Source organism: Thermobia domestica, chromosome 1 (genome assembly GCF_964235325.1).
Source record: "Thermobia domestica chromosome 1, izTheDome1.hap1.1, whole genome shotgun sequence".
Lineage (NCBI taxonomy): Eukaryota > Metazoa > Arthropoda > Insecta > Zygentoma > Lepismatidae > Thermobia > Thermobia domestica.
The window spans coordinates 236140891-236156443 of record NC_137454.1 but is presented as its reverse complement, the minus strand read 5'-3'; the positions used below and the strand labels follow the sequence as shown (position 1 = coordinate 236156443).

General features: G+C 31.5%; 1 protein-coding gene across 1 annotated transcript in view; it reads right to left on the bottom strand.

Annotated features, from left to right (window-relative positions):
• Positions 1–2133: 2133 nt before the first annotated feature.
• Positions 2134–15553, bottom strand: part of LOC145694707 (uncharacterized) — a 114237-nt gene continuing 100817 nt past the window's right edge. Inside the window, exon 6 of the mRNA XM_081771237.1 lies at positions 2134–9210. Coding sequence (XP_081627363.1) covers positions 8976–9210 — 235 coding nt within the window. The 3' untranslated portion in view covers positions 2134–8975. The remainder of the gene's footprint in view (positions 9211–15553) is intronic.

Genomic DNA, 15553 nt, shown 5'->3' with positions numbered 1-15553 from the left:
GATTGTGCAAGAATATAATTAAAGAAACGCGTTAGATAAGTTAAAGATCATAGTATTTAAAAACATCAAAATAGAAACTAAATCAAATATTGCTTGTAATGACAAATCTACGCCATATTCAGCATGTCTTTTGCTAAATATATTGACTGTCAAATTCCATATCAATGCAAATATCCTACTAGAAAGATTATTATTCTAGTTCTGATTTTGCAGATTATGACTGTTTTTTTAGTGTCCAACAAAGCCATTTCAAATTGGATTCAGTTATTATGATGATGGTTACACGGAAGTGAAATAATGCTTAGCCGAACAAGGAAATAGGTAAAATGACTAAGGAATGCAATAAAAAACAAAGCACACAGATAGTTTCTGTTAACGATTCACAGATCTGTAAAAAGTTTCGGCTATTCAGTGTGATACACATTAATACTTAAACGTTGGTAGTTGGGCACAAGAGCTTTTCCAGAGCAATGGATTCAGAAGAATTTTTGCAAAGAAAGATTCAGAAGCTCGAAAGCAAGCAAAGTGGTGATTAGAACTCGAAAGTATCAAAAGATATAGCACTATAGTTATGAGAAGAAAAGGAATATGAGAGATATTAAAGAAAAGATTACAAAAAATAATCACACTGGAGAAGATGCTATGAAAAGTCTGCAGAAAGTGAAGTATGTTTAAAAATTGTAACAAATTACCCGAAACATAATTATAATACAAAATTGAGGAGATGTAGAAAGAAGCGCTAAAGGTGTTTATGTAGATAAACTTAATTGCTGAACTGTAGAAGAAAGTTTTCATTTCTAAGAAAGGACCAAGAAGGTACAGAAGGCAGACATTATGTAGCGATGGATTAATGGCAATATAAAAGCACGCGGTATATTCTGTGGTAACCAGAAAAAAACGTGTAGTTTATCTTCAAATCATTGGAAGCCTAATAAGCATTTGCAATCGTCTTACTAGGGCTCAAGAAATGGTTTGCTTGATATGCTGATGTGTGTGGTTAGAGATTATAGAGCACTTTAATTTCAGATGTGACCAAATGTATGAATTCAGTATTATATTTGAAAAGAAATGAATAAAGTTACCTATTGGTTAGATTGAAATAGATATTTGATGTAATTAAACCTAAGGCTAATGGTCAGTACATATGTTGTGAAATTTCTTTGGGGCTTTAAAAGAGATTTTGGTTGGTTGACAGCTTTAATTAGTGTTCTTTAGTAAAGTAGATAATCAGTATTTAGTCCTCGTTATTTTCTGTCTGTTTACCCAACAAATCTATCTAACGAACTTGTTAGTACATGTATACAATTAAACCCAACCTTTCTGTCAGTTGTGTTTTCAATTTTTACAAATAATTTACTACTATTGAATTTAACAAACGAGGAAAAAAGTCGTAATTATGCATTACCTTCAGAGATAATCTCTTGCAAACATTTAAAGTATATTTATGTTTATTTTGAGACACTTAAAAGTGGAGAACTAAAGGTTCAAAGCAATGTTTGTTAAATAGATTGCGTTGAAGATAAAATTCAACTTTAATGCAATTGAATGCATGCAGATTTCCAAGAAAATTGAAATTCCAGAAATTTTAATATATTGCTCGTTTTGAGTCAGGACAGAACATTTAATTTCCATGTCGATGAACACAGATGAATAACATCACCCATGTCAACAAAAAGATTATCATCATTGTAAAGAGATACAAATAAAAAAAATGAGTGACATAACCATTGTTTATATTATGAAAAGACGTTATGAAAGAAAATATACGTTCTCTGTACTAGCCATAAATGACAACGCAATATCGAATTTACTTCTTTCGTTGCAGGAATTGATTTCAAAGATTTTCTAATAAGCCATACCAAGTATAAATTTTACGCTACATGCAAAATCTGTGCAACTTTACCAAACCAAATCTGACATAAGAATTTCCTCCAAAGTTTTTCAAAATTATCTAATAATTATAAATATTACTATTGAATTGAATTGATTAACGATTAAGCTATAATCTTGACAATTTACAAGACTATTTTTTCTACTTCACAGAAACTAACAATATTAACAACGACAGAATATTACATGAAATAATTAGAAACTTTTTAATTGGTATTCTTTTGTGTAAGTAATTTGTTTGAAGAACCAAAATCTACTTTGAGAAGCATAAATAATGATCAATTGACTAAATTAATATCATGAATACTTCTGGGAAATCAAATTTTTGAGTATTGTGTATATGGCCACCAATTTGCGTCGCTAAGTAAAAAATGATTAAGCCATTTTCATGATATATAGATAGTTGATTATTATTATTTCAGTTGAATACTAGATAGGTTTGTCAGTTGAACTATATAGTTTCAAGTTTCGTATGTTGTGGAATGATGTTCTATGTTTGTTGTGTTATAGCACAGAATAGAAATTTATGTTACAGCTGTGATTAGCAATACAATAAAGAAATATATTTCTATTGATGGCTCGATTTTACTGATAGTTATGACGTGGTAAATTTATCAATTGCTTTAACCTTCAACTACTGTCACTCTCTCTCTCCTTCAACATATGTTCAAAATCTGACAATAGATAGATATAAATAGACAGTCATTGTCAAAAGTCTAAGAACACTATTGATTTTTCAGAATTTTCCAAATAGAAAGTACTGTGTCCATATTAAACCAAGTTTATTGGACTCATTTTTGAAAATTAATAACATTGTTCATATAAGGGTATAAAAATTCATGGTCTTATTAACATCGAGACAAGTTTATTGAGAAAAGCTGCTTGCCAATAAATAGATAACTAATAAACAGGCAAGTAACGCCACGCTTTGTTTCATGATAAATCGTTTCAACGATACCTAGTGGTGTGTAAATGAACCCTTGTCAGTAGTGGTCTCTTTACTTCAACGAAGTTGTGTATGCGCTATTCAGTTGTGTCATACTATGTGTAAAACTGTATGCAAATCAGTTACATACAAACTTATTGTTTTCATTCGTGTGAACCAGTTGAAATAGTGTAAAGAACATGCAAATGCTATAAGATGCGGAAGAGAAAATATTAACTAAGAATCGAAGCGCGTGTTCAAGTGGTTAGTTTGAAAGAGAAGAGTCATTCTCTGCAGAGAAATTGCTCAGTGGTCGTGCGGAGCAGTGCGTCAGAATCGTGAAAGCTAGTCACAAAGCGATGTAAATATTACATGAAAACGCAATAATTGTCTGAAAACAACTATTTCTCTTAAGAACAAGTTCACTGGAAAAGTAAGCAAACGGAATACCAATAGAACTATGGAAGAGCCATTTTCAATCGGTATCAAATAGGAAGTTGCCCAGTGCCTTCATATATATGGTCTTGGGGGTAGAATTGCCGTAAAGAAACCATTCCTTCATGCAAAAAGCATTACAGAAAAATACTCCCGGGTCAAAAGAATAAAATAGAATAAAGACTGAAACGATGAACAATAGAAGAGAGCACTCTAAATTCCAACTTTTCACCTTCTACTGCTAGAAGTTTATGCGTCATTGTCCCTAAGAGGACTTTTATCCCGACCATGTAATAAATACAGCAAGGCACAGAGAAGGTAGTATCACTGTTTGGGAATGCTTTACAAACTACCAGTTGATAATTTAGTTTGAATTCATAGAATAGACAAAACCGTGTTTCACAACTTTTAAGTAAGGTATGGAATTCTATCAGGAACACGGATTTGAGGCAGAAATATTGTACTACAACAAGATTACCATCCCAAACATTCTTCCAAACTAGGCAGTTCTTATCTGCAATGCAAAGAATACGCTTACATCACCAAGAACTCGAATAGTCAACGCAGTTACCAGATTAGTTAGATATCGAGCTCTGGTAAGATTAACTTGGCAGAATAGTCTGTAAATAAATGCCAACGAAAACAGATCATCTTTAGAAGGCTCTTTACTGGAGTATCATAGCTTCGTAAAAGTGGATAAATTAATCAAACAAATGCCTGGAATTTGTAAATCTCTCTGCATTTCATTGAATGCAAACGTGCTCAATAAATTTGTCTCAGTTGAAACAAAAACTTTTTTTTTGGGGGGGGGAATTCTGAAAAATCAGTAGTGTGCTCAGTCTTTTGACAATGACTATATACTTCGAAATCTCAGTTGAAATACATGCAAGTTTTATGCGAGTGCAAAGGAAAATTAATGTAACGAAATGTAATATCAAAATCAGGATAAAAGAGTACATCACTGTTGTAAAACGTCCCATACCTCTTGAAGATTTTTCTTAACGTAAATTTAAAAACGAACATTGTTTAATATGCAGTATGTATAGAAATTTATGTGAGAACTAATAAAATTAAGTTACAAACTAAATGCAAACCAAAATTATTAAAGTATACATAGGAAGATAATTTTATTTAAAAGCTGTCATTTATTTTCAGAATTTACTCAAACGTAGTCTAGTAATACTCTTTTGTGCACTTTGAAACTACAATGAAAAATTATAAAATGGAAAATCACTCACTTAAGATGATTTAAAAAATAATTCGGTCTTATTCTATCAATTTCGAATCCAAAACATCTTAACTTTATGCTTTAGGATGGAAGATGAATGTATGAGAAGAATTACGTTTCTGTTACGAAACACAAAACTTTCAACGTTAACATGTCATCTTATCACTCTTTTGAGATTTTTTTCGAAGACGTTTTAGCACGTTTTTCTACATTTTGTTTATGTGGTATTTCTCACTATTTTCATTATGACTTTGAGACAGCCCTTATTATATCTCTTTTTCTACGCAGCTCTATATTTTGGATTGCCATCTGGAGAGTAGCTCCAGAAACATTAGCGCATCAGATAACGCTTTCCAGATCCGGAGTGAAAAACATTCTACCCAAGGAATCGAGCATATGTATAAACTTAGCTTATTAACATATATAGCAGAAATGACCAAGGAAATTTCAGATTCAAAATTATTATTACAAACTCAATAAATTGGAAGAGCAAGATTGGAATACAATATTTTAGTTTCATAACTGTTTCTATATTCTATTATCTGTGCATCATTAAATAGGGCCTATTTGTTTTATCTTCAGTTTTTTTATGAATCCAATGATTGGAGTTTCCAGTGATGAATAAATACATTGGCTGTAGGTTTAGTTTGTAACGAAAACTAGGTGTAAATTAAGTTCTATAATTAGGTTTAGTTTCTGGTAGAATATATTTCCTATTATTTGCAAGCCGTTGAGTTGTTTGATGTTAAATATCCAGTTTATTCCAGAAGGTTGTTTATGTTGTTTAGCATGGTTGATTTTAGGTTAACACTAGCACTCTTACTTAACTATAACTTTAAATAGCACTTGGTTCATAGAAGTTAGCTATGCCTGTTTCATTTTCATCATATTTATATATGTATATACTTTCTTATATTAACTTATTTATTTCACTATATTTATTATACACCTTTATATTAACTTTCATCGTAGAACATTTTATTCGTTGCAATATTTTAATATCATTATATTTATTTTCATTTTATTCGTCGTAATTACGTATTTAACAGACATACACCAATTGTGAACTCAATAAATCAAATACGTATGTAATACCGCGTCAACCTATTCCAAGCAGAAGTATGTAAGTAAGTCTCCTTTCGACGTAATCCCCAATCGACATGCAACCTTCAAAATAGTATGTAGTTCGAAAACCATTCTTTTGCAAACATTAAATCAACGACTTCCTTCTTCTATTGGAACTGATACCATTTGAATAGCCAATGCACAAATAACATAGTATAAGTTAACAGGGAATTTGGATTGAGTATAGCTCGCTTCCCCCAGCGATTTTTAACGAATCATAGTGATTCTAACGATTCATACTAGTTCATAATGAATCGGAATCGCATGTTATAAAGATTTAAGATGTGAATCTTGTGGTAAGGAAGCTTTAGTATAAGAAGTAGTAGTAGTAGTGGTAGTAGCAGTAGTAGTAGTAGTTAGTAGCAGCAGTAGTAGTAGTAGTAATAGGAACGGGTTAGAAGCCCCGCAGGGATTGGTTGTGTTCTGTTCTCGATATAAGTAGTAGTAGTAGTAGTAGTAGTAGTAGTAGTGGTAGTAGCAGTAGCACTAGTAGTAGTAGTGACTCTTCCAGTTCCGGTGACAAAGAACTGGGGGAAGCGGGCTATACACAAGCCGGGAATTTTGACGAGGCTATAATTAATTTAGACAATTGATACGAATATCGGAAGATACATTACTTATGAGAACCCGGAGTGGGTTTAGGTAATTCACTTCATAATAATTGAACACAAACTTTAAGCAACGCTTCTCTTGAATGTACCGTACTAATCAAAGTTCAAACATTTTACTCTAGGACTAAAATATTTCTTAAAAGATACAATTTAAAAATCTTCATTTACATTTTTCACTCCATGGTTGAAATCTATATTTTTTTCTCTATATTTCTTCTTCTTAAGGCAACAGTAGCTTTTCTGGCGCAGAATTTCAAGTCTTTACTTGCCATCAAATTAACAAATCATTTAATAATTTTGAATGGATCTAAAATATAATTATAAAGATAGAATAAGTATTTGGAAATTAAGAACGTACAGAAATTATGTATTCGTAATGCCATCACGCAAGATGATGGGGCATTACAACTCTAAAGTGTTCCAGATAGTTAGATACATTTCCCACCGTAACAATCTCTAGCTTATTGTGTGCTGAAAACAAGGATGTATAATTGTTCGCTTCAGATAATTAGGGTAGAAGCTATATCTAATTGCACACAACACTTTACTCATAGCAGAAAATAGTGGTGAATTAAACTTACATAAACAACCCAAAAATATTTTCTTGGTATTGATGTATCTTTTTGAGGTTTACGTCCCACGGTTATGCCGGCTAGGCTAAAGGTGACGGAGAAATGAATGAAATGGTGGAATGAAGAAAGTGGAAGAAACGGGAGAACCCCGAGGAAACCCACGCACACGGCATTTGTCCACCACAAAGTTCACTTGGTGGGAGCAGGGTTTGAACCCAGGACCCCATGCACCACAGGTGATCGCTCTACCACTGAGTCACCGCGGCCCTCTGATGTATTTTTTTGATCGTTATAAATCATTTTTTCCTCGAGAAAATGTATGTAGTGTTTTGGATCTATTTTTTTTTTCTCCATGTCAGCAAATGTGCGATAGAAATTACCTGATTCACGCGAGAGAAAGTTTGTAAGAAAGAAATTCCTCTGGTGCGACAGTTCAATTCCAAAGTATGCGAGTTTGTAGTGACCTAAAACATATTCGAGAAATTTTCAGGATACTTCTGTTTCCTTCCAAATCATTATTCTACCAACTTCATAATCATTCACTTTCACTAATTATCTGTTTCCTTTAGCTCAAAGAGAATAATTGGACTATGTACTAAACATTGGAAAAAACGAAAAGTTATGACACATTTTCTAGGCAATAATATAATTCTAAAGCCTGCTCAACATTTTAAAATGGTTTTTCAATAATTGTGTACGAGTTGTAATCATTTAAAGAAATTCTAAATTTTATTTGTAAATATTAGAATTTAAAAAGTTTATATGTTTCTGGAAACATAATTGAGATCGAATTACTCCACTTACTTCCCTACTGAGCGTTATACTCATTGTTACATGCAGAGAACTCTTTTGTTTCACTATTTGTGTTAATTCAATTTTCTTTTAGCAAATTTAAGGGCTAGTAAGAATATCAACTCAATAAAAGGAGTATAAACAATATTATTATTCAATTCTGAGAGTGAAAAATGTTCATACACATACCTTAAGATTTCCTTTCTTTTAGTTCCAAAACTATTTACCAAAACAAATATTACTCCAAGTTTGGAAAATATATATTTTTAGATTTTTTGTCAATCCAAACATTACATTTTACATGAGTTTTGTATATAGCAAATGTTTATATCGTTTTTATCTCAGATAATAAGTATAGACTCAAAAATAGTAAGAATTTTATGTCAAGCCCAATATTTATTTACAAAATATTTTTTTATCCAACTTTTTGCCGTTGTTTTCATGTATTCTTTTATAGTTTCAAACAATAAAACATAAATTAGCAAGTAAACATTACTTACATAATTAAAAAATAGGTCATATTCTAAATATGATACTGTTATGTGTAAATGCATATAGCTATTATGAAACTAGTTATTTTTATTGTGTACAAAATGATTTCTTTCAACACTAAGTCGAGCAGTGAAAAGAGGTCGCATAACTTCACAGTAATATTAAGTTGCAATGTAAATTGTATTAATATTTAATATAAATGTATACCCATGTCCAAAATTATTGTCGCATGTCTATAAATATGTTGTTCTAGGAATATAATTTGCTAACGAATTTTCCCGGTATTTCTTACAATGTTAGTATGTGTATAATTGGCAGATACATGTATGTGGTAAATTTCATGCCAAAAGAGCAGTAAATAAGAACAATAAAACGAAAATAAAATCTTCTTTACCATTTAGTAACATTTTATTTTACTCATTATAATTTCCGTATTTACAATTCTTTTCCTATGAAATTTACCACAAATATACATTTCCCGATTATATACGTAATATCAGTATTAAAAGTACCCTGCAAAATCATTATCAAATTATATTCCTACAATATATTTAGACATGCGTCAATAATTTTGGACACGAGTGTACAATGTAGTAAAATACAGGTACATAATCTTATCTAAATGTAAATCATGATTGCATTTACTGTACAGAAACGCTAACACCATGTTTTCCTTATTGTTTTGGTATAATTACAACTGTGTTACTACAGTTACACATCCAAATCAGTCATTTAATTCGAATACACAACTGCACTATTCTGTATCCGTAATTCTGATCAGTTTACAGAGTAAACGTCTACATTTTTATGTTGTGTGTGTCTAAAACAAGTGCTTTATACAATATTTTTCGTATAAAATCTGATCTCAACAACAACAATAAGAGAATTAATAGCACCAGATATTCTCATCCACAATTTGAAGTTCTAGGTCTAGGAGTAACATCTAATCCTCGTATTCTCTCTCCTAGAGACAAATCACTTCTCACATGACAAGCACAACATGAAGGGATTCTAAAAAATTCAGGATATGCTTTGCCGTCATTGTTGAGAGCTACCAACTTCCTGTATATGTATTTCTGCTTGCACACTGTCTTGTAGCCAAGTGGAAAACTCTCAGTAAACTTGCAAACGCTTTCTTTCCTGTAAAGAGAATACATATAATAGAAATATGCTCAAATATTTCGACATTATGAAGTCAAATCTGTATGAAGTAGTCAATAAATTGTTTGCTTGATTATACATATGAGATAAATTTACAAGAATTTACATGTTAATTAATTTTAGTCAATAATTAGGCTACTAGTATGTCTTAACCGGGACATAGCTTCTGATTATACGTTACTTATTATTGAAAAGGCATACAAAAGACTGTCAAGAAAGCATATTAACAGATCAAATATATAATTAGACTGAATACTTATGCAGAAAATTAATCATCAGTTCCCTTGTAGCCATATGGTTACCATACCCGCTTTGGAACGGGAGACCCGAGTTTGATTTCCAGTGGGGGCTGAAGTAAATCGAATCTCATATTAAGCTGTAAGTATACGTTTCATTTAGCCTCACTGCTAAAAGGGACGCTAAACTCCAATTCAACCAATCAAAAAATCAGCATTCTGTAGATCTTATCTGAGAATAGATAACATTAGGCTCAATTCTCGAACAAAACATTAAAATGCACGATGTCCATGAAACAAAATATTTAAGGAAACGTTTAAGGAACATTGTAGATCGAAGTTACATTTACACAAGTTAAAAGTGAATTTAAGTTTAATTTCATTAACTTGGAAAGTTTTCCACAAAATTTGATAACCTATATACGTATAAATATGTTAATTAATTGGTGAAACATGTCAACAAATGCAAGAATCCATTTCAAATTGCATGTCGAAAAAGATGGATTTAGTGCTTTCGGAAGTTTTGTTTCTGAACGAAGGACCACAACAAAACCTCAACAAACTGTTTGTCATCATTTTAGTTTTTTAGTTTGTTGAAATTAAATGTAGGTTAAAATGAAATTAAATGTAGGTTAAAGAGAAGAGGTAATATGAGTAATTTACGTATATAGTCTCTTCACAGGTCTTCAGTTTACGGATATTTGAAAGAACGCCAGTCATTTCTTATTCAGAACTAAACGTTTTTTTTTATCTTAGCCATTTAGCACTAAAGTAATTGGAATTTAATATTTTATTATTTTATTTCTATTTAAGTTAGGTTAGATATGATCAAAACACTTATATTAATAATATGTATTACGGTTTCGGCCATATAGCATTGCTTTAATCGGACACATTGTGTTTCACATTATTCAATACCTAACACATTCAGAAAATAGCAAACAATGAACCTCAAAGTTTATCCTCTGCAGCAAATTTTCGTTAATTGAAAATGTCAACCAATAAATAATATCCTTTTTAAATTACAACTCTTTGAGTACGTAATTAAGGAAGTAAAAAATGCTATGAAATTTATTACTAAATGTGGACGAGGAAATTCCCAATTGGTCGTACATTCACCTTTGATGGGCGTTGTACTAGGGTAAATTAGCAATGGATTCTCAAGGCTATAGTAAACAAGTTGACGTCCTTCCAACTGAAAATACACTAAGTTAATTCAACTAGCTATGACAGTATCACGGTCACGGATACTTCATTCTTTTTAATGGGAAAGATACAATACTTCAACTTTAGTGTTTACCAATCTAATTTTAAAATAATAGTAAAAGCATAAAGAGGAAAATGGCAGATGTTCAGTGTATGAATCAGAATAAATCATCTTTATATCGAATATCTTTGTTTAGAAGATGGAAACCGAGAAAATTAGGATGCTTCTCGCAAAAAGTATCTAACGCACCTAGGCATTCCAGTGCTATTCCGCAGCGTCTAACATTGTGCCCCAACTTTCCACACCACCATTTTACTACCTCCTAGACTACTATCCTTGATATCTTCAAACATCGCCTCTTCTCTTCTCCAGAATTCAGAAATATGCAAAACTGTACAATTTCTATTTTTTAAACTTAGATTTATAGTGTATTGTGGTTAAATTTATGCAAATGAAATTTTGTAAATTGTTAATTCATTGCTTACCTAAATATGTCTAAGATAATTACAAGTTAATAGTGTCAAAATTCCAACAACCTAATGTTCAAATATTTCAACAGTGTAGTTCTTCAATTATGTTATTCTTACATTCATATTTATGGTATTCGAATAATTATTTGAATATTCAAATATTCGATATTCGTATATTTGAAAAATTACTTTAAATAAATGAACAATTCTTTGAATATCGAACTATTGTCCAAACGATTGTTGATATAATCAATGAATATTTGATTGGTTAGATTAAATTCTAGCGTCCTTTTTGGCAACGACGTTATATGAGATTTGAATCTTATGGAGATGTTGAACAACAGTCATTTGTAAATACATATGCTCATAATTTATCATGTAGGTTGTATGCAAACCTAATGACAGTAATATGAACACTTGATAATGGACAAAAGTTAACTGCTAGAATTAATCACTTTCATTTTCTATCCCTCGTTATCACTTTTCACAGCTGTTGTTCATAAAAAAATAAAAAATAAAATAAAATAAAATCTTCCGTTTAATTTTTTACTATTGCGATCTGAGGGATGCAAATAAGTGACGAAAGAATAAGTATTGAACGAAAAAAATCCTTGGAAGACTCTCGTAAACCTAGCTGTTATTTATTAGAATTAACCAACTCTATGCATAATATCTTATAAAATGGATGGGAGTAAGAATATCGTATAGTGTTAAATATTGTTTTAGGTAGCTTTTAGTATTGACTATTCGCACTGCCAGACTTCGAAAGAACGGTATCTTTCCAGTGGCGTAGCACACTTTTGCGGGCCCCCCCGCAAGGTATAGAGAAGGGGCCCTAGTTGTAAAGCCGATAGAAGTAAGGTTGGAGGTCTACTTCTTTAAATCTTTATTCATCGCAAGGTTTCGGGGCCCCCTATACCTCGGGGCCCCCCCGCACTGCGGGGGTTGCGGGGGCAGCTGCTACGCCACTGTATCTTTCTCTAAACTTCATTTCACTATAAAAGATCAACAAATTACATATTTATTGACGTACAGTTCATATCAATGTCCCAACTTGCAAGTGTTTGAGAGTATCTTGTGTTTGTACGAAAGTGGTAAAGCGATTGAGAATCTATATAGATTAAGAGGTAACGGCCTTTGATTTGGAAAGCCAGAAAATCGCGTCACCCAATTAAACAAACGCCATTTAGAGTCCTTCGTAACATGTAGTTAATAGTATGTGTGTGTCGCGCAATCGCTACGTAGTCAACTTTAAAAGTTCAAACCTATAGGTCACATACAATCAGCATTCTCCCTCAAACAACTTCAGTTCTATACGAAAATACTTCAATGTGTCCAAGTAGAACATGAAAATGACAACGGTCTTGTTTAAAACTAAGCTTGAGCATGGTTGCAGATATATTAAAAACATCATACAAGCACCTGTTCGAATCGCTCTTTATGGGTTTTGTGTACTAAACTTTAATGCATCCACAATGTTCTTTAAGGATGCAGAGGAGCAATTGTATTTAGGATATATATTTTAATGAACCTTTTAGTAATCCAATATATTAATAAGAAAAGCGAAACTGCTTCATCTATTAATTAAACTTCAAAAGACAAAGACAAGACGTATACGGTATATTCCCCCTAAAGAAACTAAAATGATGCTCCTGGAGTCATCCTTTTATTTTAGGAAGACTGCATTCGAAAACAGAAAAGTTTTTTTTTTTTTTTTTTTTTTTTTTTTTTTTTTTTTTTTTTTTTTTTAATGGTCAAAGAACCTTAAGCTCTTGTCGTTTAAGCATCTATTGTAGTCCAGGCCCTGGCCATAGGTCCCGTAGGAATGGCATGTCTCACAGCTATTCTCTCCGGATCCGGTATCTACAATCAAAAACAAGTTAAAAAAAAACTTCGGTAGACATTCTGAATTCCGAGCACATTTTTCTATGACGTCATCAATCTGGCCGCCAACAAATTTCGACTTACCAAATTTAAATTTTTTTAACTTTCTTACTATTCAAAATAAAAGCTTCGTTCTTCTTTTCTTTATCAGAGAATATATTGGACTTTCCTTGTTATTATAAAATTTTGCTTTCTATTGCCACTATTTTTAAATATGGCCACTCAAACTAGAAAAATTATTTTCACATATTTTTAAAACTTTATGGCAAATAACTTTGAAACGGCTATGTTTAAGAAAACACATTCTGAAACAAACGTTATGAAGCATTTCAATAGCTTTCAAATGCGACCAGAATCATTGATATATCTCAATTAACAACGGAGATGTTCAATTTTATGTTAGGTTAAGTGTAAAATTTTCTTCAGTAAGTTCGAAATATTAAAATTGTATCCATAAATGTCGGTGCCGTGAACTTTCGGTGCCAGAGCTGAACATGGCGAGAAGTAAGGTTGGATAGGTTATGTTGAGGATAGCTTTAAACGCCTAAGCCGCAGAACTCAAAAATCAAAATTAGGTTGGATTAGAGATGCTTAAAATATTGATCATTTCGAATCTCTTTAAATACCTTTTCAACTTAGTTACCTTAGAATTTCGGCTGTAATTCCTTAAAAAATACCTGGGCTCCGAAGCATAGCATACCCATAACTTATTCAATAGTCTGACGTAACTTATAATTATTTTCTGTAACAATAAAACGATATTTAGCATAAAGTAATCACTTTACATTCTTTCAAGTCTATATTAATATTATTGCAACTGGAGTTAGAAATTTCTTTTGATATTTAGAAAGTACTATTTCCACTTTCAGGATGATGGCGAGAGGCGCAATTTATGTTTAAATTATTTATTCAGTTAATATAGTTTATATATATATATATTCCTGCTGAAGTTATTCCTGCAGGTATATTGTTTGGCAAAAGTAATACATTTTGTGAAACTATATCGAAGACCATAGATTATTGAAGTCCAGAATTGTTTGAAAGCTTCAGAATTACCAATTCCATGATCCAAACAAAATTCACAATTTAAAATAGACTCCCGAATCAATACTACTACGTCTCTTGCACGCTTGTGTTTCGTATGGCTTCAGCTAACTAATCAACACTCAGTTTGGAAGAGTAAACAAAACTAGGATATTTTTTTTTTTTTTTGTTTGGATTTCAAATTGTATATCATATCCAAAAGTTTTAAGCAGATAAAGTTTGACTCCCTTGTTTGTTACCTTTATTTCTCTTTTCTGGTTTATGTAGTCACGTATTTCAGATAGTGTCAACTTTTACCTTTATCTAGGATATCTTTAATTAATGGAAAAAACTTCTTGCAACACTTCTTCTTTGTTGATTACCTGTACTGACTTTATTTTCATTTTCTTTCTGCTTTTTTCCGTACTTTATAATGTAAGTTTCAAGACATATCTTGTGACAGAACAGGTCAGCCCCAAAAACAGATGCTTCATCTCCCAAGCATGTACATCATTTTTCACACAGAAAGTTGCTTCAAGAAATACTGAATCTCTGGGACTTACACAAATACGATATATTTCTATAATATCGCCACGTGTCTTATAATCACACACTGCACAATTAATTTCGAATGGATTTATGTTTTTGAGATGGCTTTTCTCAAGATGTGATAACTGATCGAAATATTTTCCTTTCCTGCTCAATATTATCAAGTCCATCATCATCTTTTCCTTCTTCTCCAATTAAGCTTTAATCTAACTTCAGCAATGTCTTCTTTAAAGTGTACTGTTTGTAACATGTATTAGTGCAATGATAAATAAACTCTATTTCTGGTTGCAGAAGTCCTGCAGAATTTCTTTGATAAACTACATCTTTCCTTATTTCAGCAGCATGAAGAATATTTTTCCTTCCAAGGACTGACGTACATGTTTTTTTTTCTTTCGTAGCTTGTGGACAGATAATACATTTGTTAATGTCAATGTGGATACTAGTCTCATAATCTTTCATTCTTTCTACTGCCAATTTAATTCCAACTAATGATTGAGATGAATATAATTTTTATGCCATGGCACAGGACGTTTCTGATCTTTACAAGTTCAATATTTCATATAGCCTGAAGCTAAGAAAAATATAATTATAATTATTGGTGTATATATATATATATATATATATATATATATATATATATATATATATATATATATATATATATATATATATATAACTGAATAAATAATTTAAACATAAATTGCGCCTCTCGCCATCATCCTGAAAGTGGAAATAGTACTTTCTAAATATCAAAAGAAATTTCTAACTCCAGTTGCAATAATATTAATATAGACTTGAAAGAATGTAAAGTGATTACTTTATGCTAAATATCGTTTTATTGTTACAGAAAATAATTATAAGTTACGTCAGACTATTGAATAAGTTATGGGTATGCTATGCTTCGGAGCCCAGGTATTTTTTAAGGAATTACAGCCGAAATTCTAAGGTAACTA